The sequence below is a fragment of the Podarcis bocagei genome (assembly GCF_964188305.1).
Source record: "Podarcis bocagei genome assembly, chromosome: 11".
In the NCBI taxonomy this organism is placed as follows: Eukaryota; Metazoa; Chordata; class Lepidosauria; order Squamata; family Lacertidae; genus Podarcis; species Podarcis bocagei.
The window spans coordinates 22,245,111-22,272,874 of NC_138136.1; the positions used below are offsets into that span (position 1 = coordinate 22,245,111).

Below are 27,764 nucleotides of genomic sequence, written 5' to 3' on the forward strand. Positions count from 1 at the left end.
GGGATATCAAATCCAAAACTCTTCTTCTTCTTCTTCTTCAGTTACATTTTTTAACAGTTTGTTTAGAGCTGCCGTACATCCGGATTTTCCCAGATATTCAAAGGCAGAATTGATATCCATGGGGAATTTCTGAAAGGCAGCGCTTTGTCCTGGATCTCAGGCAAGTTAAGCGAGAAATTGTGGGTTGTTTGGCATTTTTGAAAAGAAAAAAAAAAAACCACTTTGGGGTTTGTCTAAAAAAAATCTGAAAAACTTGGGGGGTTTCTTTAAAAAGTTCAAACGTTTTGGTGGTTTCCTTAAAAAAAAAAGCTCAACAGGACATGAGTGCAAGCTCCTGGTTTTTACTTTTTGAAATATGGCAACCCTAAGCAGTGGCGTAGCGTGGGTTGTCAGCACCCGGGGCAAGGCAAGTAATTTGCGCCCCCTAACCCGTGGATTTGCGCCCCCTAACCCGTGGATTTGCGCACCCTAACCCTAACCCCCAGATGTTGCGCCCGGTGCGGCCAGCCCCCCTGCACCCCCCACGCTACGCCACTGGCCCTAAGATTGTTTATTTAACATATTTGATGAGCTACTGTAGGTCTTGTCCTATGAAACTACAAGAGGTATAACCCAACCTTGAATCAATGGTAGGAATAAAGGGCTGGATTCAGGGAACATCAAAATAAGCAAGTAACCAGTCAGGGAGCCAAAGCACCATCAGGGTATGGCTTTTAACATAAGCTGCGTATTTATATTTTGGAATTTGTGTTCTAGACCACTGCAACTTTCTCCTAGTAGGCTTTTACATCTGCTGTATCTCTGCTCTGCTGTTGAATCAGAACGTTATGGCTACAGTCAGCTGTCCTCTTCACAAATTTCACCTCTATATATTCCAGCGCTTGTGATACAAGTCACTTTCTCATGGCAAAATATCCAGGCCTGGACATGTAAAATTAGTGTTAGTGCTGTATTACATGGACTGCTGCACAGTTGCAATCCTCATTTGTCATTCATTTCATGCACAGAAACAAGTGAGAGGATGAGCTTCGCTGGGAATTTAAAATGATCGTAGGCAAATAGTCCTGAAACCTAATCTGACAGGACTGGGTTGTCCAAACAGCTTTCATTCTGCTTCTTCCTCTGCAGGAGTCAAGAATCCTTTAAGATTAGTGTCCCACTTGTAAACAATGAAAGCTTCGTACATTTTGGTCTGTATGTTAGCAATAGCTGTGAGAAGAGGTGAAGGTAGTTTGACAGACCCTCCATTGCCCTGGATGTATTTTCTACTCTAAAAACAAAGTTTCCTTATTTCAGATCAGATTATTTCCTTCCCCAGCCTGGGACGGGGAATCCTTTCGGCTCCACAAACAAGATTCTTATCAGGACCAGCCTTGTGGCCACATTTGGCAGGTGTGCTAGGCTGGGTGAGGATTTGGCAGGTGGGTTGGGTGCAGACCTGGGAGGGCAGGCACAAAAATCATGCCTTTCCACTCTGATTTGAAGTGGCTAGGAACCTGCCCACCAGTCTGTGCACTCCCTTTTAGACTTTCAAGTCCATGGGTGTAAGGGATGGAGGGGAGGGTCAATGTAGCTCCTTCTCAGGGGCGCAAGGGAGCCTAGGTACACCTCTACACATGCATAAAAATACATTGATGCATTTTCCTCTACCCTGTTGCATTTGTATTTTTGCAGATTAATATACAAAGCTGGAGAGCAAAGGAACTTGTTATAGAAAGCAATAAGGCACCAATATTTCTCTGAAATTGCCAGTGGTTTCTTGCTCTTTATGAGAATGGCAGGCTTTAATTTAGCTTGTACACAATGGCTCCAAATTACCAAAAGTACTAGTACAAAAGAAAATGGCCGAAAGAAAGGAAAGAGTAATTTAAAATATATAACCATTAATAAAACATTGTATCTGAGTTGAATAACTCATAAATATAAAGCAGCTTTTTTGGAATACCAAGTCAAGTGCACTGAACTCAAAGGGTTTCAGAACTGCAGTCTTTGCTTTCACAGATGAAAGGCTTCCTGAGGATATGACAGTATCTGCAGTGTTACAAAGGATGTTCATTTAAAATCGATTTGATGCTGGCTCATATCTAAAGGCAGACCACAACAGAGCTGGCACAATGCTGTCTGAAGCAGGATGTAGAGTCAACAGAACTTGAGATTTAACCTTGCATGTCTATAGTTAGAGCACGAAGTCCTAGCTTATTCAAGAATGCTGGCTAAATCAGCATTACTGAATTTTCAGCTGCATAGAGGTACCCTTTTTGGTATATTTGTATGTTGGCAAGGTTAGTTTTCATTACTGTGTAGGTGTGCTTCATTTTCAAGTGGACCTGCAGAAAATACCCGTATAATTTCCTTAAAAAACAGAAATGGTTCTAATGCTGTTAACAATTCCACATGTTTTGTGTATTTTAGTGCCTATCAACTGTTGTCAAATTCAGCCAGGAAATTATCAGCTGGGCAGAGCAGCAATGACATTACTACTAGCTGTTCCCGCTGACTAGAGCTCAAGTAATCCCTGGGCACCACAGAGAGCTCCATAAGCTGAAACATCAAGGATGACAACTAAGGTGCAGGTAGAGAAATAATTGGGCAAAAATAACTAAGCAGGTCTAGATTCGGCTTTTGAGCATACTGAGCAGCCATGGTGGTGTGATCAATGAAATGATTATGGTTCTTCACTGTTGCATCAATGAAATGTTGGACACTGGAGCTTTTCTGGGTAATTCTGAGTCTTAGGATATCTGGGGACAATGGAACTAGTACATAGCCATCATGGTCAATGGCTACTAATGCTGGCTGTGTACTGCCTCTGAATACTACGGGCGAGTCCTTTAAAAGAAGCCCTGTGGTTTCAGAGTACACATGTTCCATGGGGCCTCTTTTAAAAGACTCACCCTGTATTTGCTGGGGATTGCAGCTGGGAGAGTACTATTGCACCCACGTCCTGCGCCCACGTCCAGCAGGGCTCTTCTTAGGTTCTTATGGACTACTCAGCTGAGCGATCACTCAGTGATCTGTTGTGACATGTTAACAAAACACTTTGTGAATAAAATTTATTGCATCCTGCTTTGAACGGCCTGCTGGTTGCAGAGCAGTTTAGTGAAGTGTCATGGGCCTTGTATTAGCACAATTGCTTTGATATGTTTTGTTTGCTATGGACACATTCCGGAAGGTATTAGGTTGATGACCTACAAACTCTAAAACTTTGTCCATCATGTCTAATTATAGCTTGCCAGAAGAGAATGACCATCTCTGGTAATAGGGCTCTCTGTGAAGACCCTTGGTTTCTCAGTGCAGTTCTTCCCAACTTCCTGATTCTCCAGAATTTTTTATAGCACCCAGTTCCTCCAACCTTAGGTCTTGAGTTCTGCTTTTCCTCTGTGCCAAACTGATTTTCCAATTTCCTTAAACACAGTTGCAAAGTTTTGCAGCTGACCTTTGTTTTATGGAGGGGAAAAATAAATGGATATTTGGAAGTTGCAATGAAATAAAGTTTCATATTCGACAGTAAGTTGGTTGTCATTCAACTGTATTTCATGTCTGACAGCATTTGATAGACAACATGCAATGATAATTAGTAGTTGACGGCTTCATGAGATTTCGCATGTTTTGATTTTGACAGGTTTCAGTCAGGAAAATCTGTTAAGGCTAAAAGCATTTTGATTCAAATTGCTGAGGTAAGTGTTTCACATTCAAAAATGAATCTGGATTCTCCATTCAAAATCTGGATAGATATATTGGAAAGTTCGTTTTTTTAAAATCCTAAAATTAATTTTAATGTTTGGTTCAGACCTAATTTTAACAGGTGATATATTTGAGGAGCTGCCTTTATTTGAGCTGGACTTAGGGTCTACAATCCAGTAATATTTATCCTAACTGGCAGTATCTTTTAAAGGGCTGAGCTACTTCAGCTGGAGAAACTAGTCATGAACCTGGGACCTTATACATGTGCACTACCACAAAAATTTGCCTCCTCCCTGCTCTAGTGTATAGTTAGCACAAAAAACTATTTGTCTATTTCATTATTATTATTTTTAAAAAGCAAGCTAAGATGTGTGTGTTTAAAGTATTCATATGATATAGGTGACCAACTCTATGATTCTATTACAGTTCAGGAAAAACAAATTAAGACTACATACTGCAATGTTTATGTGCTAATCGTCCATACTAATATTTATGTCCATACTTCATTATAGAATAAAAGCAAAGGCAAAACAAATCAAAATTGACTCCTGACAATAAATTAATGACCAGAGCACTCAATATTTCATGAAACAAACACTGCCAAAAGTTCAATTTCTGAATGGACACTGAATAATTGCCCAATTTTTCTCATGAATTTAAAACCACTGGAAGAAGGCAGAGTTCTAGGAACCCTACTTCAGTTCCCCAGGTTGATGAATGTGAGTTCTCCTTTTATAGTTTACTTCATTTATCAGTTTTTGAAAGGGGTTCTTAATAGACACAAACAACAGAAAAATAAAAGCCCTTCTACTATTATTTAAACTTTGTCCTAAAGGTAAACTTTTGAGTAATGATTTTACGGGGGATGGCATGTACTGTTTTCCTATACATTTGCTAAAGGAAATGAAATAATCATCCAGAGCCTTTTAAAAAGTGGTTAGAAGAAGAAAGCATGGTTCGTTTAACACAGGTAGGCTTTGTTTAAAAGGGTAAAGGGACCCCTGACCATTAGGTCCAGTCACGGCCGACTCTGGGGTTGTGGCGCTCATCTCGCTTTATTGGCTGAGGGAGCTGGCGTACAGCTTCTGGGTCATGTGGCCAGCATGACTAAGCCGCTTCTGGCGAACCAGAGCAGCGCACAGAAACGCTGTTTACCTTCCCGCCAGAGCGGTACCTATTTATCTACTTGCACTTTAACGTGCTTTCGAACTGCTAGGTTGGCAGGAGCAGGGACCAAGCAACAGGAGCTCACCCCATTGCAGGGATTTGAACCGCCGACCTTCTGATCTGCAAGTCCTAGGCTCTGTGGTTTAACCCACAGCGCTTTGATCATTTCCACATAAAAGCACAATGCACATAACATAGCATTGTGACTGGGGCTTATTGTACCCTAGAACTTCTAATTGTATGAATTGTTATATGAATCCCAAGGTCAATCAACATCCTGGATCTATCTACTGTAGAAAAGTATGTCCCACAAATCATTTTAACTAGGGTTTAGGGAGGGTGACATGCTAATCCATTCCTGCCAGCTGTGCGATACATCTAGAAAAGCTCACTGTGTGGAATTACCTGCCAAGGAGACTCCTGGATATTCTATAACCTGGATGTTCAACTTGGGAGTCAGGTGCACTGGCAGAAAATGGGAATGAGAATAATTCTTTCGGACATAAAAGACATGCACATAAGCATGATGAGCTACAGGGAACTGGGGCATGCAGCCAAAGCAGAATTGAACTTCACCTCCTCCCCGTCAGCTGTCACCCACCCATTGGAAGAATTTCAGCTGATTGACAGGTAGGCGTGGTTTTTTGGGGTGTGTACCCTCAAGGGCTAAACTGAGACTCCTGGTGGGCCAGGACTGGCCTGTGGGATGTTGGTTCCCCATTGCCTAAGCCACAGTGGGGGCTCTGGGGTCCAAGAACCCTAAGTCAGATCTTTCAGAGCCTGCACTCCTGATGAACCAATCACCTCCACATGGACACATAGGCTGATCTACCAATGTATGTGGTAACACATCTTGAGGGAACTTCTAGGCTCCAAGCCTGGTAGAACAAAAACCTTAAATCCTCTCTTTGTTGGAGCCACTTGCTCACTTATAGCACTCCCAGGGGCTGCAACTACCAGCATGCCTTGTTCCACCATACTGCATTGGTTCCTTGGTTTAAGGTCAGACAAAAACACCCAGCAAACTTCATGTTGAGTGAGAATTTGAACTTCTGCCTCCTCAGTCTTAGTCTTGCATCCTAGCTTTTCCTTGTACCGTGACATTTATTATAACAAAATACAAATTAACCTTTCGTTAACTTTTTCTTATGTGGCTACAAACACGAAGTAAAGGAAGTCAGTCAGAAGCCATCAAGTATCAGTTCAGTAGTCCTGTGTGAGTCATTGTATTTAAACTAGCATATCATGAACAGGATTCTAATGAACTTCATTGAAAGAGCAACAGAAGATCAATTAGTTCTGAAATTCCTCAGTTCTTACAGAATGGAACAGAATATTCTGGCACTTCATGACCTGACATTTGTAGTATAAAGAGCCATATAACCAAGGCAATGGAATTAAAATGAGACACAATGCATCACTTTTTTTCTCTTTAGTTAAATGAAACATAATCTTTGGCGAATTCCCACACACTCCACACACACACACACACACACACACACACACACACATTTTGGGGCAATTTGTTTCAAAGTCTTCCTGTAACAGCCTCTTATCCCTCTGGACATTTTTAATTTCATGTGTTTCCAAGTTAATGCTTTTAAAATAGAATTGTACATGCTGAGGCACATGGATAATAAGACTTGAATTCACTGCACAATAAAGGCAAAGGGAGTAGTGGTGGAATACTTCTGAGGTGCAAACCACTGTGGTGATTGAAATAGTTTCTTTAACGTGCAAGGATTTCTCATTCTCTTTAGCATCCTGCATGCAGCCAATGTATGTGCAGAGATGATGCTGGCGTGACAATGAATGGGGAAGCATGTCATGACCCTTTATACAGAAACAGACTTGGAAAAACTCTTATAGATGAGGAGAAGCTTGAAGAAGCCATGCTGGTGGGGTGAACACACAGGAGGAACTCATGACAAACTCTTCTTGTTACTGGGTAGCACTCCTTGCTTACCAAAGAGGAGAAATAATAATAATAATAATAATAATAATAATAATAATAATAATAATAATAATAATAATAATAATAATAATAATATATTTATTCCCTGCCCATCTGGCTGGGTTTCCCCAGCCACTCTGGGTGGCTTCCAACAAAAGATTAAAAATAAATTAAAACATCAGTCATTAAAAACTTCCCTAAACAGGGCTGCCTTCAGATGTCTTCTAAAAGTCAGATAGTTGTTTATTCCTTTGACATCTGATGGGAGGGCATTCCACAGGGTGGGCATCACCACCGAGAAGGCCCTCTGCCTGATCCCCTGTAATTTCACTTCTCGCAGTGAGGGAACCACCAGCAGGCCCTCGGCGCTGGACCTCAATGTGTGGACAGAACGAAGGGGATGTAGATGCTCCTTCAGGTATCAATAAAGGACACCTCACCCCCTATTTATGAATGTCCAGGTGTTTCTTCTGGCGTCCTCAGGTGCATCCTCTACAGCCCCCATCCTATCTTCAATCCCAAGGCCAGCTCTTCACACCTCTTGCCACTGCAGTGTGTGGTCTGGGCTGATGTTGCTTTGATGGAGAGGTGACCATTTAAAGAGAGCTTGGCTTGAGCCATGGCTCCCTTTAGCAGTATTTCAGAGCACAGTAGCCCCTAATAATCTCTGAGCTGGAGAAACAATTAAAGGTCTTTTCAGATTTACCCCTGCACCGTGCTCTCCTGTCCTCTGCCCAAGAACTCCATGCCTCACCTATAATTCTGACCACTGAACTGGTGTTTACTCAGATCCTGCTTTCTACTGCAGAAACCTCAGTGTGACTACTTCCTAGGTGAGATTAAACTGAAGGTACTCTCCACTGCAGCAGCAGCTCCTCCGTGGGCACTTTAAAATGTCACGCTTTTGTTGAAAGTTGTAGTTTACAGCCACAGAAGAAATCTGGTTGTTTCCTGCATCTTTCCTTTGTGTTTGATTATGTGACTCATTCAACTGGGTGGCAGCAGCCTTCATCCACTTTCTGACTGTGTTTAAGATCTGTACACACAGCAATCTCCTTTACAAATATCTGAGAAGGCCAACACTGTTTGAAAGATCCCTCCAACTCCAAGCTGAAATTGGTATGGGGATGAAGCAGAGCCTTCCTAGTTATTGCCCCAATCATTTAGAAGATAACATAGAACCTGATACTTATATTACTAGGCAATATGATAGCTGCTAAAAAAACCCCATTTGCTCATGGTTTGGAGCAGCAGTGGAGTGCAGTGGACCTGTTTAAATATGATGACTCACACAGGACTACTGAACTGATACTTGATGGTTTCTGACTTCCTTTGCTTCATGTTTGTAGCAATGTATGAAAAAGTTAGCAAAAAATTAATTTGTATTTTGTTAGAATAAATGTCACAGAATAAGGAAAAGCTGCTCACCAGACCTCCTTCCAGCTGTGTTGCTGCTGCATACTGGGAAGGAAAGGGGAGGGGAGGCAGCAGAGAGGTCAGCGCAGTGCAAACACATTGGAAGTAGTGCCTGTGTTACCCTTATGTTATTGATGTATTGCCTGCCCCCCTCCAGAAGCAATGGCGCTAGAGGGAGGTCAGGTGAGCAAAGCAGCCCCAATGTGCTGGTTTAGTTTCCGCAATGCAATGATCTGCTCCAAGCTTAACCCAACCCTCTGGAGCAGATTTTGAGGGTGCACAGTGGGCTGCAAGAGGGACAGATAGAGGTGATGTCCTGTTGCACAAGCAGAAGTCTGTTCCACTCATGCACAGAGAGCATTGGATCACAACCCAATGAATGCAAGGTCCTGGCCTGCAGATTGCTTGGATTGTATAATTACTTCTCAAGCCCACACTGGCGATGGCTCAGGTATGAACACAGGCTAAGCTTTCAGTTTGGGATGAAGCAATCTTTAACTGCGTCACCACATGCCTAGCCACTCATCATGAGCAAAATGAATCGTGTGGATTTTAAAACATTGTCCATCAAATGGTAACGAGGGAAGTTGGTGTGCAGAATGCTATCTGGCCTCACATTCTTCATCTGAATACAAAACTCAATGCTGCCCTTGAACATCTGGTGCTATTTTGTTAACTCTCTATACAGTAAGAAACATACACCCCAAACTGCCTAACTATAAAAGCAATATACTGAAGATGCTTTACCAGAACAAACGGATAGCTATTGGCACACAGAATATTGACACAGAAAGTGTCGCTGTCAAAGCTGCCTCCTCATTCTTGATATAAATGACCAAGAGTGAAAATAAATAGGTTTCACAGAAAGTGAGCTGTCATAACAATCATTCAGGTATGCAGCATGAAAGATGACGCTGTCGCAAGATCACTTTTGTCTCAAAGATGCCGCTGATTTAGACAGGTAAGCAGAAAACCAACCCAAGAACTGTAGGCAAGAGCTGTCACACCTATATGTATACTGATCACATAAATTGCTCCAGGTAAGTGAAAGATTATTCTGCAAGAGTAGTAATGCTTACAGCAACTGCCTCCAGGATTTGTTTGACAGCATCAGCAGCATCTCGTTCACTGTAATATCCTTTTTCCACAATCCTATAAAGAAACAGAAGATTTATTTATTCATAATAAATTTGTATACTGCCCTTAGCATAAACATACAAACCACACAAAACACAGCATAAACATACAAAACACATAATAAAAGCAAGAACAAAAATGAAACACACCCATAACTCCTCCCCCCAACACATTTAAAATGACAAAGATTGCAAATCAGCCCAAGGCCTGGCTGAAGAGGAATGTTTTCACTTGGCATGAAATTTCACTTCAGACTCAATGGTTACAAGGAAAGCACAGTCCTAGGTAAATGTGCTATTAAAAATTAATCACACAGTAATCAGAGCAGACACATCTTATAGTCTAGGAAGTCTCCCGCAGAATAAAAAAAGCCACTTGCTCATGGCTAAAAATAGATTTACCAAATATACAGCAACTCTGATTCTCAGCTAATAACAAAAAGATTGTTTTTCAAGACATCGGCTTAGGTGCTATGGGAATGAAATGAATTTGTGCTAATAAATGCAGTATCCTTAAAAGGCTACCGTTATAAAAAAAAATGTTCATACTTATGAACTCCAGAATTAAAGGGCAGATACACAAACTCCATACTCTTAGTCAGGAATAAGCCCTTCTGAGTCCAATGCTGTTTATTTCTGACACTGTGTAAAGGACTAAAGTCATGGCTTGCAAGCTTAACCAATCTATAATGAAATAAAAGTGATATATAGGAAAAGGCAGGAATAGGTAAGGCCATAATATGCCTTCTATTTTGTGTATATATACACTAGTTTCATTCATTCTGTGATACAGCTTTCAGGTCTAAGTGCTGTTCCATAGTGCCTTATTTTTACAGAATGGGAATCTCAGTGTTGCCATTGATAACTACTGAAAAGCTGGGCCACACAGTTGGCTTCCCAAACAAGGAAACCATGAACCAGGCTCTATGGATATAGATGAAGCTATTCCCATGGTTGTGTTGGCTGGACATGCATATGGCTGAGAGACCAGCCATACTCCTGGCATGTAGGTGGTAACAGTGATTTTATGATTTAGCCTTAAGTAAACCATATAGCCCTAGGGCAGGTGAGGCAACTGCATACTAAGGCTAACAAAGCATCAGGGTTTCCTAGAGGTTGTACAGGGTGCTACTTGCATTCATAACTTTTTAGGAGCTTTTGATTGCACTGCAACTGCTAAAAGTTGCAGCATAGGACCAAGCACTCAAATTGCCATAGCTCCATTGCACAGAAGGTCATTTTAGAGCAGGGGTAGGCAGCCTAAGGCCCGGGGGCTGGATGCGGCCCAATCGCCTTCTCAATCCGGCCCGCGAACAGTCTGGGAATCAGCGTGTTTTTACATGAGTAGAAAGTGTGCTTTAATTAAAATGCATCTCTGGGTTATTTCTGGGACATAGGAATTCGTTCATTATTATTTTTCAAAATATAGTCCGGCCCACCAAATGGTCTGAGGGACGGTGGACCGGCCCACAGCTGAAAAAGGTTGCTGACCCCTGTTTTAGAGGAATAATCCTCATACCTTTTACTCTGTGGCAGTTGCAGTGAAATCAATGGATCTACTCCAGAATAAATGATTTGAAGACTGCAGAAATAATCTGTTGTCTCCTGTACAGAAGCAGCATTTTGTTTTCAGGCTGTTCACTGACTGAAGGCTCCGTGAACTAAAATGTGATCACAGCACAGCTCCTTAGAAAAGAAGATTGCTTCCATGCTATAGTAATAACCACAGTACAATGAAAATAATACAGCAAAATAACCTTGAACAATCAATTATTGCAAAGTGCTTCTGAGTTGGAAATAGAAAGAAAGTTGGTATATTCTGAGGCACTGAGGCATTCGACAGCCAACCTTTCCCACAGACTCACTTTTATTACTCTATTGATCCAAAAGAGAGGGAGAAAGATTAATCTAGCTCAGCTCAGGGGAAAAAATCACCTCAGAAACATTGTTTTGTACAGGGTTTGCAGCTTTAAATTTAAGAAATATTGGCCACCTGAGTCCATGGGGAGAATCAGAGGAGGCCCGAAATGGCGCTTGGCAGGTCAAGGGTATGAGGTAAAATATCATTGCCTGGGCTTTCTCTGATATTTACTGGGTTTTTAAAGATATTGATTCTAGTTACTTCCCAGAACATTGTTTTACTAATAATAATGGATAGTTTGGCAATGCTGCTTCAGCAGTTCATTAGACAACTGAGACACATGTGAGTATATGGGACACAGAAGAAGTACACTATCTTGTCAGAGGCTACACACACACACACACACACACACACCCCACACACAAAAGAACACGTCTAGATCATTTATCAGTGCTCTCACCTTCAATTGTCAGCTCATGCTTTTCAAAGTGCTAAATTATCTGATTTATTGATGTCAAAAAATATCTCAACAATGCAAAAGTTTATGCTATTACTCATCCCCTACTCCTCAGTTTTAATGAACTAAGAAGGCAAATATAACTTCTCTGTATGTTCAGCAAGGGTTCTACCTCTTCTTCCATTGAGACATGCCCAATGCAACCCCCCCCAAAAAAAACCCCCAAAACTTATTTCTTTCTGCTCATATGAAGACCTGGTAATTATCACTTTGCCTTTTAACCGCCTACTCTCAGAATAATTTTTCATGGGGAAGCAGACAACTCAGTGGGTTGCATCCAGTGGTGGCTTTGCCTTACACAAGTCAGGGCATTCGATTTTTGCCAATCTGCCATACCCACTTAAGTCCCCCAATCACCCTGGAAACTGGTTCTGAGAACCAGTGGGACACCCCCACAAAAAATAAACACATAATGGGATATGGTTCAGAGAGCTGCAGTAGGTAAAAGGGAAAGCATGATGTCACAACATGCATGAAAGGAAACATTTCCACTAAGGCAAAATCACATTTGGATTCAATGCAGCATTTTAGATTGCTAAATGACCGGTCCAAAATCACTTAGGATTCAGCTACATTAGTAAAGAAAAACCATTTTATATGCGTTATAACACTATGACACCAGATGGCGCCGTGGAGTCCCATCTTTCGTCAACATGATTTTCCTTTATAAAGCTTACAACGCGTTTAACTGAAACGCTTCTTTGATGTGTCTAGATCCAGCCTGGGTTATATGAACTTAAAAAAACCAAAAAACTGATTTCCCAGGGACAGAAATCAAACATTACGTTTCTGGATCAAATTTTAATAATAAAATACATTATGATTTAGAGCTGACAGCTATGCGAATCACCACGGAACACACTGAATGACAGCTTTTGCTTTCTTTAAACTTTTGCAGCTTCCATGGTATTTCAAAATTCCATAGAGGCATCATTTAGAGCTGTGGAGTTTGTTGTTATCAATACACCTAGGACACTAAATTTATATTTATTTAACGTAACATCCAGAACAGCTATCTCAGCTTGGAACCAATATCTGGAAGCAATGGATGTGGTAAGAAGCAAGGAAAAAAGAAAACCCCAGGTGTTTAATCCAGAGAAGATGGAGGTGATGCTGGTGGATAACTTCAAGGATCTTGAAGGACTTGTTAGGAGAGATGGTAAAAAAGGTGAAGGTAAAGGACCCCTGGAAAGTTAAGTCCAATCAAAGGTGACTACAGCGTTGCGACGCTCATCTTGCTTTCAGGCTGAGGGAGCCACCATTTGTTCATAGACAGCTTTCCGGGTCATGTGGCCAGCATGACTAAACTGCTTCAGCGTAATGGGACGAGTGCCAGAGCGTACAGAAATGCCATTTACCTTCCCGCCACAGTGGTACCTATTTATCTACTTGCACTGGCGTGCTTTCAAAACTGCTAGGTTGGCAGGGGCTGCAATAGAGTAACAGGAGCTCACCCCGTCGCAGGGATTCGAACCGTTGACCTTCTGATGGGCAAGCCCAAGAGGCTCAGTGGTTTAGACCACAGTGCCACCACCGTCCCTAGGAGAGATGGTATCCCATATCAGAAACACTGAGGGATGGGGAAACACAAACTCTTGAGAGTCTTGTGGACTGCAAGAAGATCAAACCTATCCATTCTGAAGGAAATCAGCCCTGAGTGCTCACTGGAAGGACAGATCCTGAAGCTGAGGCTCCAATACTTTGGCTACCTCCTGAGAAGAGAAGACTTCCTGGAAAAGACCCTGATGTTGGGAAAGCAGAAGGAGACAACAGAGGATGAGATGATTGAACAGTGTTCTCGAAGCTACCAACTTGAGTTTGACCAAACTGCGGGAGGCAGTGGAAGACAGGAGTGCCTGGCATGCTCTAGTCCATGGGGTCACGAAGAGTCGGACATAACTAAACAACTAAACAACAAATGTGAAGAATTCGGCACTTCACTGAATAAATATTTCTTCTACTCTCCTATTTTAAATTGCTTATATTGTTTCATTTTTCTAACATTGTATAATAGCTAGATGATTGTCTAAAGCAGAGACTGATGCACAGATTAAACTTGCTACAAAGCAATGCTTTTAAAATTACAGGTATTTTGGGATTTTTTTCCCCTTTTGCGGACTGAAACTGTTGAAAAGTTTGTAAAATATTTAAAACAAAATGGGATCTCTTTATTCCGCTAAGAAATCTGACAGCATATGGAAGGCTTTCCCCAGTGCCTGCCATCAGCATTGATGCAGTTCCAGTTTCTTGTTGCCAAGGTATCTTTAGATAGTTACAAAGTGATGTGTCTTTGAAAATGAATCCAGTATGCTAGTTTTGCACTTACTTCAGAATTTTTAGCAAATGTCAGCTAGCTAGCCTTGTAAGAGATCATATTCTGACTTGTCTAGCTGTCATGAAGGAACTGTGCTTGGCAATGGTGCTTTCTCCTGCTTCTGACACTGCCTACACAGCATGACGCTGTCTCGGGATCCGGCCATATAGCACAGACGAACATGAACTTATGTTGAAGTTATATAACCCCAAAGGCCTGGAAACAGTGTTATGTTTTCTGTATACCTCACCGTCATCATGTGCATAGCAGTTTACAGCAGGTATGGGGAACCTCTGTCAGCCCTAGATTGGCGTTGCTTACCAGACATACAACCACCACCACCCCAGCCCTTCAGACTGAAAAGTCTGCAAAAATGCACTCAGGCTTTGTCTCTGGACTTCACTGATTGCCCTTTCTGCCTTATTCAGCGTGTTTTCCTCCTCAATATTCTTGATTAGAAACTGTTCGAGTGTGGGCCTTGAAAACAGATCTTTTTATTTTATTCTTAATCCAGTTTATGGCTCCACACTTAAGAAACAGCCTGTCATTCCTCTGCACCCCTCACGACTCCTTCCTGCCCCAGTTTATTAATTTATTTGGGGTGGGGAGTCAGCTGCAGACTAAACCAAGATAACTCCATTCCAGGACCATTCGGAAGGAGGGTTTTTAAGGCAGGGTGGTCCAAAATCATGCACTCTTCTTCTTCGCAGGCTGTGTTTATTTACAGACTTCGCAAGAGACTCAACTGGTTTTGAATATTCTGATTTTTTATTATTATTATTATTATTATTATTATTATTATTATTATTATTATTCCCCCGCCTTTTATCCTGACAGGAACTCAATGCGTGCTTTCGTTAACAATGCAGACAAGCAGTGGGATGTCTGAGTTAGACAATTCTTCACCAGTTGACCAATGTCCGCCTTAAGGTTGGTTGTTGACATTTGCAGGCAACTCTCAAGTGAATTATCTACTAGGTTGTTTTGAGTTTGGGACTTTATGAAGTTCATGTTTGAAAATGATTGTTCACAGTTCACCCACCCACCCACTCTGGCACCAAAGTTCCCTTCTCTCCCCCACCAACTGGTGCACCCCAAAGCTCAAACTTCTCTGCATTGCAAAAAAGGAAGAAAGCAAAGCCTCTCTCTCTCTCTCACACACACACACACCATGCTGCTTCTCTGCACCAGGTGGTCTCCTCTTCTTCTTCTCCCCCCCTGGTGGCTCTGGAGCTCTGGCAGCCTGGGGGATGCAACCACACTCTAAGTGTGCCATAGAGTGCAACCTGTTGGCTGCACAGAACTCCTGCAGCAGCAGGAGGAGGAGGAACGGCAGCAGTAGCCTGCCTCTGGCTGCAGCCACTGTCTTCTCCAGCCTGATTGTGCTGCCCCGGGTGAGGAGCTGGAGGGCCACAAAAACAGCTGCAAGGGCCACATGTGGCCCACGGGATGTGTGTCAGACCACCCTGGCCCAGGTGATATGAAAGCCATATGAAAGAATCCATGTAATGTGCTCTCTACAGCCAGTCACCCATAGGAATCTGCATTAGGAAATTCTCAAAGTTCGCAGATATAAGCAAATAAGAAAAACAGGGCCTCCTTGGTTAAATAATGTTTAGCACAGAAAAATGGACCTAATTACTATGAGTCTGTCTTACCTCTAGAATCATGCAGCACTGCCGCCAGAAGGGAAAACGCAAGAATGGGAAAGCGTTCAAAGTGGTCTGATTTTTACAACTCATTATGATGATACAAATCTTGATGATTGGTTATTTTATCCTCCACTTCCTTATCCTATTAAATGCCCATCTGTTTCTTGTATACTTTTGCCTCACCTGCAGATCTGACCACATACATTCGCTGGCAATTTGCCCACATTCGCCTTCTGAAACTCTCACTGTTCATTACTCCCTTCTGCTCCGTTGAGCTTCCATAAATAATAAACCTGTTTGACATACTGATGTGACCAACATGGTCATGATACACACTGTTTACTTTTGTCAGGGTATTGGAGCATATGAGGTATGAAACTTCTCCTCTGTGATCCATATTTGTGGTATAAAATGTTGTCTTTGAAAGGCTGCCTGGGTGAGAATATCCCTGTGTTTATGTATGTATGTATGTATGTATGTATGTATGTATGTATGTATGGCATTTTTATCTCAGCTTTTATCCAAGGAACTCAAGGCAGCACACATGGTTCCTCACACCCTATTCCAGGGGTCTGCAACCTTTAAGACAAAAAGAGCCACTTGGACCCGTTTCCGAAGGAAAAAAAACTGGGAGCCGCAAAACTCGTCATTATAAAAATAACTTTTTTGTCACTTTTTTATTATTTCTTCGTTTGACGCCTCAGAATTACTCCTCCTCATAGAAATAAATGTTAAATTAACAAGTTACCTTTGTGTGTGTGTGTGTTCTTCACTCCCCTTCAAAACAGTGACCAGCGTACATGCCCCCTTTCAATGCAGTGACCAGCGTACATGCCCCTTACCATGTAGCGGGTGGGCGGGAAGGTGACGTCGGGACGGTGCGTGACTAACGCATGCACCGCCCCCATGCGACGTCACAGCCAGTACAGCGCCCGCCACAGTGGGGAGTGTTGGGGCGCACAATGCGCCTCCTCCCCTCGCTAGTATCTGCCCCGGAGCCGCGGCAAAGGTGTAAAAGAGCCACATGCGACTCCGGACCCGCAGGTTGCAGACCCCTGCCCTATTCTATACCCTTAACAACTCTGTGAGATAGGTTAGGCTGAGAGAGAATGATTGTCCCCAGCAAACTCAGCATCATGGCAGAGTTGGGATTTCAACCCAGGTCTCAGAGATGCTTAGGAAACAGGAATAAGCATCCCTACCTGTTTCCTCTGTGAGACCTTCTAACAATGGCACCACACCAGAGGGAGAATAGGTCGTTTTGCAAACTTAAAAGGGGGCTTTGCTTTTGCTCCCCAGGGTAATACTGGAGCATTCAGAGAGCATAAATGCTGCCGAATGAGTGTTTTTGTGCTGCTGTGTCTGTCCAGCGGCTGTGGAGGGTGGGGGTGGTAGATGTATGTACACAGTTCTGCTGCGTATATGTCTGCCTGCGTATATCTGTGCTTGCAGGAGTGTGGGGTGGCTGCACTTATTTTTGGCAACATATGGCACTGGCATGCATCCCCTGATAGCTCAGCTGGTAGAGCATGAAACTCTGAATCTCAGGGTCGTGGGTTTGAGGCCTACTTTGGGCAAAAGATTGCTGCATTGCAGGGGGTTGGACTAGATGACCCTCGTGGTCCCTTTCAACTCTATGATTCTATTATTTCTATGATTGGCCAATGGTGAATGCAGCCCTCAGGCCCTCTGCCCTGCAAGGCTAGTCACTCCTGATAAATATTGGTACATAAAACGTGGTTTAGTGTTACATCTGAACCCAGCAGAGTGCCTTAACTATAGTTTAACTTTTAAAGCCATGATTTGTTGTTGGCTCAGTGACCAAGTGGCCAAGTGTTATGTGTAAACATGAGCACTTCCCTAACTACAGTGGTACCTCGAGTTAAGAACTTAATTCATTCTAGAGGTCTGTTCTTAACCTGAAACTGTTCTTAACCTGAGGTACCACTTTAGCTAATGGAGCCTCCTGCTGCTGCCGCTGCGTGATTTCTGTTCTCATCCTGAAGCAAAGTTCTTAACCCGAGGTACTATTTCTGGGTTAACGGAGTCTGTAACCTGAAGCGTCTGTAACCTGAAGCGTCTGTAACCCGAGGTACCACTGTATATAGTTTATGTGACCCTTGTAATGTCACCCTTCCCAAATTGTCCACCAAGAAACAGACACCAAACAAGAGTAGCTGAAAAATGAATCCGCTTTTAGTGCTCAATTCCTCTCATTGGCACTTTTCTTGTAGTTGACACTGCCGCCAACTTTGCCTGGTAACAGAATCCTTTCCCCTTCTATTCAAAGTTGCAGCTCAAGCTGGATTTGAAAACTTAAAGGAAACACTGATGAATTTTTGCTTTGCAAATGTTTCCACTGTTGGGCACTGGAGTGGTTTTGGTTAGTGAGTGGAATGATTTCTGGGAATGTGTCTCCTTTCAATTTGGGCAGCTTTTGAAGGAAAAAACTCATTATGAATGAGTTCGAAACGAGATTCTGTTCCTGGCAGTCATTACAATTAACATATGAAACTACTTAAGTGTGCATTAGTCAAATGAGTCTTTCAATACCCACCTAGCAGAAGAAGAGCGTAGAGAGGGGTCCAATGTAAGGAATGCTTACTTAAACCAATTGCAGGTTGGGGAAAGAAAAATAAAAGGCATGGTTGCAGAGGAAAGGAGTACACTTTAAGAAACAACAAGCTGCAAAATAGTGTGAGTGTTTCTTTCCTGGCAGAATGGAAAGAGGGAGCAGTTGTTTGATGACAGCTCTCACTCTCACAGCCGACCAGTGGAAAGGGAAATGGTGGCATGGTGAGGCAATGCCAGTAACTAGGTGCTGCAAACATTTAAGTGATGTCAGAAGGAGGGGCAGAAGAGAGTTAGAAGCCAAATGGGATAAAAGGGTGAAACAAACCAGAATTACTTCGATAATTTGCAGTTCATCCTTTGGTTTAAACAAGGTTCGTTGGCTTGTTTAAATAAACCACTGTTTAAGAATGGTTTAATGTGATAATAATAATAATAATTTATTATTTATACCCTGCTCATCTGGCTGGGCTTCCCCAGCCACTCAGGGCGGCTTCCAACAAAATATTAAAATACAGTACGTCAAACATTAAAAGCGTCCCTAAACAGGGCTGCCTTCAGATGTCTTCTAAAAGTCTGGTAGTTGTTGTTCTCTTTGACATCTGGTGGGAGGGCGTTCCACAGGGTGGGTGCCACTACCAAGAAGGCCCTCTGCCTGGTTCCGTGTAGCTTCGCTTCTCGCAGCGAGGGAACCGCCAGAAGGCCCTCAGAGCTGTACCTCAGTGTCCGGGCAGAACAATGGGGGTGGAGACGCTCCTTCAGGTATACTGGACCGAGGCCATTTAGGGCTTTAAAGGTCAGCACTAACACTTTGAATTGTGCTCGGAAACATGATGTGTGAACCACACCATTGCTGTGACAAAAACAGGCTTCAACCTTATTCATATTGACCAGGTACCAGAAATGTCAGCAGGGACACCATGTGATGTGTAATGCAGTCACAGTTCTTGCTAAGAAGCCTAGGAGGGAAAACATTAGAAACAGGCTGCTTCCAGTTGCTTCTGCCTGAGGTCATGGCTTCTTTTGTGACTGCAGTACTGGCTATGATGCATTTGTGCCCTGAGGCATTTAAAGTACTGCCAGCAACCTTTCTCTAGCTTAGATCCCCAGATGCTGGTGGACTACAGCTCCCATCATCCCTAGCTAGCAGGACCAGTGGTCAGGGACGATGGGAGTCTACCAACATCTGGAGATCCAGGGTTGAGAAAGGCTGCCTTAGGGGCTTAGCTGAGAAGGGGCCTGAGGCCTGTTCCTCTTACAGCCTAACAGGGAGGTTCTTGAGAAAGACATTCACTTTGAAGTCTGCCCTGTGAGCCAGAGGAGAGCAAGATCACAGCAGTTTTCAGGGCAGGACAGTGGAAAACTAGTCCCCATTCAATAGTAACTCTTCATTATAACAACTTTCCTGCAAGAGATATAGAATAACTTTCACACATTTCCTACCTGTCAAACAGTTCTCCTCCCGTGACCAGCTCCAAGACAAGGCTGATTTCTGTGGGGGTTTCAAATATCTCCTTCAGTCTTATCTGAGAAAGGCACAAAATAAGGAATTTTTAAATTTCAGAGAAAGTATGTATATATTTTGAAGGTCAACAGCAAGGAAGTTACAGTGAAGGATGAATGTCTCATTTATCCCATTAACTTGGTCTTGGGGTTTGTTTGAACTTATTCTTGTTTTTAATTACTTCTTATTACTTTCCTCTGCTTTTCATTCTGCCTAAAGGTTCCACAATAAAACATCTGTATCGCAAGCAAACAAGCAAAAAAAATTTGTGTTGTAAAAAATAGCCAACTTACAATATTTGGATGTGAAAGTCGAAGTAGAACGCCTATTTCTGTTCGGACAATCTTCTTGTCTACCTAGTTAAAGGGGGGGGATTCATAATAAGTTGTTGGTATTCATCAGACATTTTTAACTATTACTGTGCAATCCTAAACACATGTCCTAGGAAGTGAGTCCTATTGAAGTCACTGGGACTTACTTGCATGCTAATATATTTAGGATAAGGCTGCAGGTTAAGAAATAGATATTTGAGCAAATATACCAGCATTCTTAAAGAAATTTCAAAGATTTCAGTGACGTTTCATACAAAATTATGATGGAAATTTGGTCAGTACCCATTGTTTCAGCTGACAGGAAGTTCCACTGAATCAAAAAGTTTTCTATCTACAGGCAGCACAACCTGCTACAACCACCTGTCTCATTCAGCAAGGCTACTTTTTAAAATCTTGCATTACCATTCAAACATCCTATATATTTACACAATATATTAGAAACACATTATTATTCTGAAAGCTGCCTTGTGCCCAATTACCTTCTGAGCACAGTTCCAATGACATCAGTGTGATTGCAAAAACCAATATAAGAAAATATGCCTTCCTTTCTTGAGTTTAATGTCTACATAAAAAGAGAGTATGTTGTTCAAAGACTAGAGGTGTAGCAATAAAACTGCTAGCACATTTGCAAAGCTAAGCAGGGTCTGGCATGGTTTCAAAGTGGATGGGAGACCATGTGTTGAGATGCCTGCATTGCGGGGGGGTTGGGCTAAATGACCCTTAGTGTCCCAACTCTATAATTCTGCGAAGTGGAAGGCAAGAAGTCTCAGGGGGTGGAGGGGATGGTGGAGGGAATCTTGCTAATACCAGTGAGAGGAGAAAATGCTCCAGGCACCGAGGTCAACATCACTGAAACCTATATAATGAAAAGAAATCATAAAAATAAAATTAATAGTAGATGTGATCAGGGGCACAAAGAGGTCTGAAGTCTGAAACAAAGATGATCAGCTGTTTTAGACAGATTTGAGAATATCTCAAGATACTGAGGAGACAAGAGAAGTAAGTTTACACTAAGTCTGAGGCGGGGAAGAAACAGAAGCAAGGTGTACATGAAGCAAGACTTCCCTTTGTTTTATTAGGTTAGTAAGCACTCCCTGCTGGCGAATATCTGTGCCCCCAAGCTACTTCTGTGTGAGGCAGCAGTGACCCTCTAGTGCCAACATGTCACAGAGGACTCTCTTTTTACAACACTACAAAGTTAATTTTAGAAATGTGCTCAAAGACAGAATTTTATATCACTTGTTTACACATTTGGGAGAGGGGAAAGGTTTCCTCTGTGCTCTGAAAAGACCCAGCAAGCTAGCTGAAACAAGAGGGTAAGGAATAAGTGCCTAGAGGGTAAACAAGAACGGAAGAAAGGAACAAGGGGGGGGGGAATCTTACTGTTTTGTAAGCTCCAGTAGTTTTTCTGACTGCCTCTCCACTTAAGATGAATGTTGCATGTTTCAGCAGAACTCATCACTCAGTTTTATAAAATAAAACATTAATTACTCAGTCCTTCAGTGCACTCTGCGCACCCAGCAGAGTTTTGTTTTTGTTTGTTTCCAGTTTCCAGTTCATACAATGCTCAGAAATTCCATTTGGCAGTTTCCATCCCTGATTTGCCAGTATGATATCTACACATGTTCATACCACAGAGTAATAGTTGGCATTTATTATTGTCCTACTTTAACATTTTGAAGTCTCAGGATGGAATTACAAGGTTCCATCTGCAAGCATATTTGCTTGCCAGATGGAACATTCCACACTCTGTATGTGCTGTTCTGGGGTTTTTCCTGACCCCCTCAGATGCAATTTCAGGGCAGGGGGCATGTTTGGGGCGGGGAGGGGGAGGGAAGAAATGAGGAAGTTCCCTTGCACAAGTGGAAACCCTTGCACAAAGCTTCTGCTGGCAGGGTTCATTAGGTGAATCCCGTCCTTAATGTTTGTTCAAAATCGTTGCATAGAATTCATGACAAATAGTTGCAGTAAATGCCATCTACCAAGCAACAGCTGCTGCACACATGTTACTTATTTCCTTGCAGAATGAATGCTGCGCATTTAGCTGAATGTGTAGCATAAATACTAGGCGAAACACACTCTTTACCATTACAACAAACAGGCTTCCGTCCAGGTTCAAGGCACAATGTTCTTCTTACTGCTCCTCCCTGCTTTGTAGTCAAAGTAATAAGGCTACTGACTGATTAGTAATAATTTATTTACATGAATGGCATTTACCTAAGGCTGCTTTAAACACAAGGCTTCGAATGTGCGACTCAGTGTGTGTACAGACATTGAATTCCTGCGTGAATTAGCCTTTCACTTCCCATGGAGCAGGCAGCCCAACATCAATGAAAAGAATGGAAAAATACTTAGAGAATTTCCTCTGCAAGCAGATCTTTTGCTGCATGGGATTACTAAACTGGGCGGGTATATTTTTGCAGTTCTAGTTTTTCTGAAGCCACTTAATACTCTTCCTATTATCATATATATATATATATAAATATCGCAATACCTTTTCTTGAAACAACTTCTTTAGAGTTGCACAGAGCTCTTCAGCAGGCAACATCTGAAATAACATGTTTGTTTACAGATTACTATAACAGCTTTACGCCCAGTTTAGCCTTGGCCCAATGGATACATTGGAGCTCATGGTACAAAAAATAGTATATCCTTATACAGTGCTATTTTTCTAGAAAAAGAGGTGCCGGAACTCACCATGAACGCCTCCCTTGTTCTCTTATAACAGCAATGGCGCCCAGCTGAGAGTTGCCAGAACTGTGTTCTGCCGAGTTCTAGCTGGGGAAAAAACCCTGTCTTCCCTAGGTCTTGCTAAAAATGTACCCAATCTCTAAACTTTGCTCTGAATACATGTGTGAATTAATGTTTGTGAAACATACTACCTATGCTTACCATCAAAATGTTTTAGCAGCCACTACCATGGCATTAGTGAGCTTTTCATGTCATGACAACAACAGGTAAATGTTTATGAGGATGCTCACTGGTATCTCGCACTGCAGAGTTTCTGTGTCTCAACACTGAAGACCACATTTATTTGATACTTATCATTTGTTATATAATTTATAAATGATAAAGTATGCATCATCATTAACAGTCCAAATGTTTAGGATAAAACCTTGCGGGGGGGGGGCAAACCAATAATCTGGATAAAGTGAAATCCATTCTACTGTTTACAAACCTATTACCAAGCCCTGCTCTGGCACTAGTTTGGTGTTCATAGAAACAAGACTCAGCTGCACATTACCTGGCTTAGTTCCAACAGTCTGGTCAACAGATGGTGCAGCGAAATACTGCTGGCTGTTTCTTGCTTTACTAACCTTGAGCTTCAGGATTCAAGCTGTGTTTGGAACCCTACGGAGTGAGTGCAGCTTATATATGAGGGAAGTAGCAATTTGCAGCACAGGAAAGGGTTAAATAACTCTGCTCTCCACTAAAACTGCTGTTATTTAGAAAGAGAGCTGGTGTAACAGCTTCTTTGCATGCATTTTTGCAAGATGGGTAGTTAGCCCTGCCAAAAATAAAGGGTCTGCATCTCAGTAGTTCAGCCGCTGCTTGGCATACAGAAGGTCTCTGGTTCAGACCCCATCATCTCCAGTCCAAAGGGTCAATGCTAAGTTGCTGTGGTCAAAACCACTGAGCCTCTTGGGCTTGCCGATCGGAAGGTCGGCGGTTCGAATCCCCATGACGGGGTGAGCTCTTGTTGCTCTGTCCCAGCTCCTGCCAACCTAGCAGTTCGAAAGCATGCCAGTACAAGTAGATAAATAGGTACCACTGCGGTGGGAAGGTAAATGGTGTTTTCGTGCGCTCTGCACTTGTCACAGTGTCCCGTTGCATCAGATGCGGTTTGGTCATGCTGGCCACATGACCTAGAAAGCTGTCTGTGGACTAACGCCGGTTCCCTCAGCCTGAAAGCAATTTGAGCACTGCAACCCCATAGTCACCTTTGACTGGATTTAACCATCCAGGGACTTTTACCTTTACCTTACTTACCGTAAATTAAACATCTGGCTGTAGAACAGCAGCTAACTGGAAAAATGGAATCACAGCACTGCCAGATTTACTTAGCCGAAAAATAATCATGCCAAGTCTAGAAACTAGAGTAATAATGAAGACGGCTCTTCTTTACAGAAGCGAACAAGTTTTTAAATGATTTTTTAAAAAGTTCTCATAGTTAAACTATGCTACGTTTGACATTCAAGCTTCAGGTTATCACTTTATCAGAGCCTGACTCCATATTACATTCAAATGTGTGTAATGAATGCCTCACAGTCACTTTCATGTAAAGAACCCCCTTTCAGCCAAGCCTTCTCCTTTGAAGGACAAAGAATGGACAGTGAAAAGCACTGAAGTAGCCATCCAGACAGGCAACCACTGAAAATGTTATCTCCCTCTCCCTCAACCTGCTATGCCAGCCCAAATTCAACAACATTATGCTGAAGTTTCACAGGAAGTGAAATAAGCCAGTGTAATTCAGCGTTCAAAAGTATGACAACATGAAAACATAGGAATGCAAATGTTTTAGCAGCTTTGTCATCTGGATTTTCTGTAATCATTAGGTCAATGAATTATATTAATTTCAGGGCCCAGTTCAACTCTGCCTCTTGCGTGGTGCGAGAACTTCTGACATCTGAATTTCTCTTCTTTATCTTTCCGCTCCTCCTCCTGCTCCCAGGCAGAGGCTGCATTCTCATGCACCTATTCTTTTAAACAAATCCTGCAGAATCACTTGGGACTTCCAAGAAAGCATAGGCTGTTGCCCATTGTGATGAACATTGCGGGAATGGTTATGATATATGCAGCACTGCATGGAATTACTGCTTTGATTTTGCTTACAGTGGACAGTGGGAAAGCAATGCCTCAGCACTACTAAAGGGCTTGACTGTAGAAACAACCCAGTAATGCTCCCTCCCTGATCTTTGAAGCGGTTTTACACTTAAAAAAGCTCTGTTGTGTAATTAATTAGGTGGTGAATGAACAGATAAATGCAGAAACGTTCTTGCATTTCAAGTTTGAGCAACAAAGGCCAAACAGAATGTGGAGAGCAAGACTGATGGCTGGACTAGCTATAAGTTTGCTGGTATGCACATGGAAGCAGCAGTTGACTGTAAACGAGCAGAAGATTTGATCAAAGAGGGGTGAACAAGTTGGCAGAATTGGAATGAAAGTTGACATGACAGTTAAATGGTTCTTCCTGGGGGCTCAGATTTGTGACAGCACACAATCCTATGTATGTCCACTCACTTTTGAGGAGGACTTGCTTTTTCCTATTTAGTTCTATTGTGCTTACTTTCAGGTAAATGGGTGCAGGACTGCAGCCCAGTGCAATTTCACTTTAGTGTCTCTAAAGCCTGAGCAGATCCCTCAGTCTTTAAAGACATTCAGTTAAAAGTGCCTCACGTAACCTCAACTGCTGTTGGTAGGGAAGATTTATTTTTGAGAGACAAGTAGACTTGGCTCCATCTCTGGATATTTTATCTGCTGGGATGTAACCTAAAATTGCCTCAAGTCCCACAATAACAGTTGCTGTAAAAACTGTTGCCAGTTTGGGTCGTGATCAGAAATAAAACATATCTTTTTCCTCTTCTCTGGGAAGATTAGTACAATGATTTTCTCAAAAATCATCCCTGAGGGACTCCCTTTAACATGACTAGAATGCTTCCATGTCCCTCAGGGGATCTGTTTTAATTTATAAATGTCATCAGTTTATCCCAAAGGTGCTCTCTATCACAACACACTTTTCATTCGAGTTTCAAGAGAGGAAGTTGGAGTCAACCAACAACTAGGGGAGGGGAGGGGAGCCGTTTTTTATATTGCCCTTTTTAAGTTTTTGATAACAAGACACCTTTAATCTATTTCCTTCCAGAGGGTCCATCTTAGCAGCCCCATCTTCATTTCTTTAGCTTATTGAGGACTCTAAACAAAACATGGGGATTAAGGACAAGCTGTTCTCAAATAAAAGTCACCTATCAATGAACTCCCTTTTTCAGAAGGGTAAGCAAGCTTCGCGACCTGTGTATACCTTGATCATCAGTGAAATTCCACAGGATCCACTGAAAAATAATTGTTAACATAAATGGGCCTACAGAGCCGCGTATGCCAAATTTTGCATTAATCTATTTCTTTCATAATGTTCTACTTGGTCCCCTTAAACTAAACTCTCAAAATGGAAGAGACCATTATAAATTGATTTAACCAATGTTTCCTGTAGCTGTTGGTTGGATATGCTGAATGACCATGCCTGGCATTCAAGAAAGCACCCATCCGAAAGCACTTACTGACTTCTTTCCCAAGATGATGGGCCTTAATCTGGATTTTTTCCATATAGAAAACGTCCCATATCCCTGACTATTAATTTGCTGCTTTTTTGCATATTAACCAATTTGCCCATCTTTTAAAGATGAGGGGGCTAGAATTATGCATATTCACTCCAGACAGACAGATAGTTGCAACATGGTCACATAGCTCCATTGCACTGTGTTTACTCTTTCAACAGTGGTGTTTACTCTTTCAACAACTGTAGAGCGACGAGCTACATCTGGGGCTGAAAATGAGAATTAGGTCTCAGATAAGAACATCTGCACTGTACTAAATTTTCAGCTTGCAACTCTAGTATTTCAAGCCCCTTCAGCGAGAAAACAATAAAACTATCTTAAAGTAGGACTCATTAAAATTATTGTCAGAACATTTTAAAATGTGGAGGAGCTACTGTTGAAGGTAAGTCTAAACTCCATGGAAGATGGTGCATAAGCAGTGCTTGAACCTGCCCTGGTGAAATAAGAGGAACAGAAAGAACAGTCCTCTTATTTGGTGGAATAAGCGACCTACAGTGATACAGTTGGTACAAACGTGCTATTCCACCTACAGAAGAGCTCTTTCCATTTGCAGAAGTGAGTTGGATCTCCACTGATACAAATCTCATTCTTCTCTACTGAATGCCTCCCCTCACTTACCTACTGAAACCTGAAAAGGTTTTCACGGTCAATATGGCCACTGGAGGAGGAAGTGGGGAGCGTGCCGCCCCGGCAGCACAATCCCGTGGGGTTCCATCACAGCTGCTCCCCCCCCCGTTCGTGCTGGGTGCCCTGCTCCCGCAGGCGGCACACCACACCCCCAGAACGCACACCACGCCCCTGTGGGTGACATGCCCCGCCCCCAGGATGCACACCCCGCCCCCTTGGGCGGCGCCCCCGGTGCCAGAGCATGAAGCTCCGCCATTGAATATGGCTGGATCATAAAACTGATGTTGTAAAGGAAATGCATCTAGCTTGGCCGTCCCCACCATCCCCCGCACTCCTGTATCCAAATACTCTCCCCTCACCCCACCATTCTGCTTACAAATTTGAAAAATCCATAACTTATATGAATTTCGGCCTCAAAGATAAATATGATGCTCGAATAATAGCAACTCTTTTGAGAGAGTTGCAGGTGCTTATGTAATAACCAGCTCTTAGATGAATCTCCTGACTGCACTTCTCTTTTGAATTTTTTAATCCTAATGCTATTTTTATAATACCATGAAACCTTCAGCACTCAGAGAACATGCCACAATGCAGAGTTCTCAAAGTACGGCATGCTAGCAAAGTTGAAGCAGCACCTGCCATTAACCTACTTACAGAAGAAATTAGCAATTCTCTAGGAACACATAAACAGCTTTAC

At 42.4% G+C, this 27,764-nt stretch overlaps 1 protein-coding gene across 2 annotated transcripts in view; it reads right to left on the minus strand.

The window, feature by feature from the left end:
* CAMK4 (calcium/calmodulin dependent protein kinase IV) overlaps positions 1-27,764 on the minus strand; it is an 88,028-nt gene that overhangs the window by 25,419 nt on the left and 34,845 nt on the right. Inside the window, exons 4-7 of one of the 2 annotated variants that reach the window (XM_081213791.1) lie at positions 22,603-22,656; positions 20,070-20,132; positions 19,716-19,798; positions 9,301-9,373 (exon numbers count right to left, since the gene is read on the minus strand). In XM_081213791.1, the coding sequence (XP_081069917.1) occupies positions 9,301-9,373; positions 19,716-19,798; positions 20,070-20,132; positions 22,603-22,656 (273 nt within the window). The remainder of the gene's footprint in view (positions 1-9,300; positions 9,374-19,715; positions 19,799-20,069; positions 20,133-22,602; positions 22,657-27,764) is intronic. The other variant, XM_081213792.1, reaches the window with a different exon arrangement.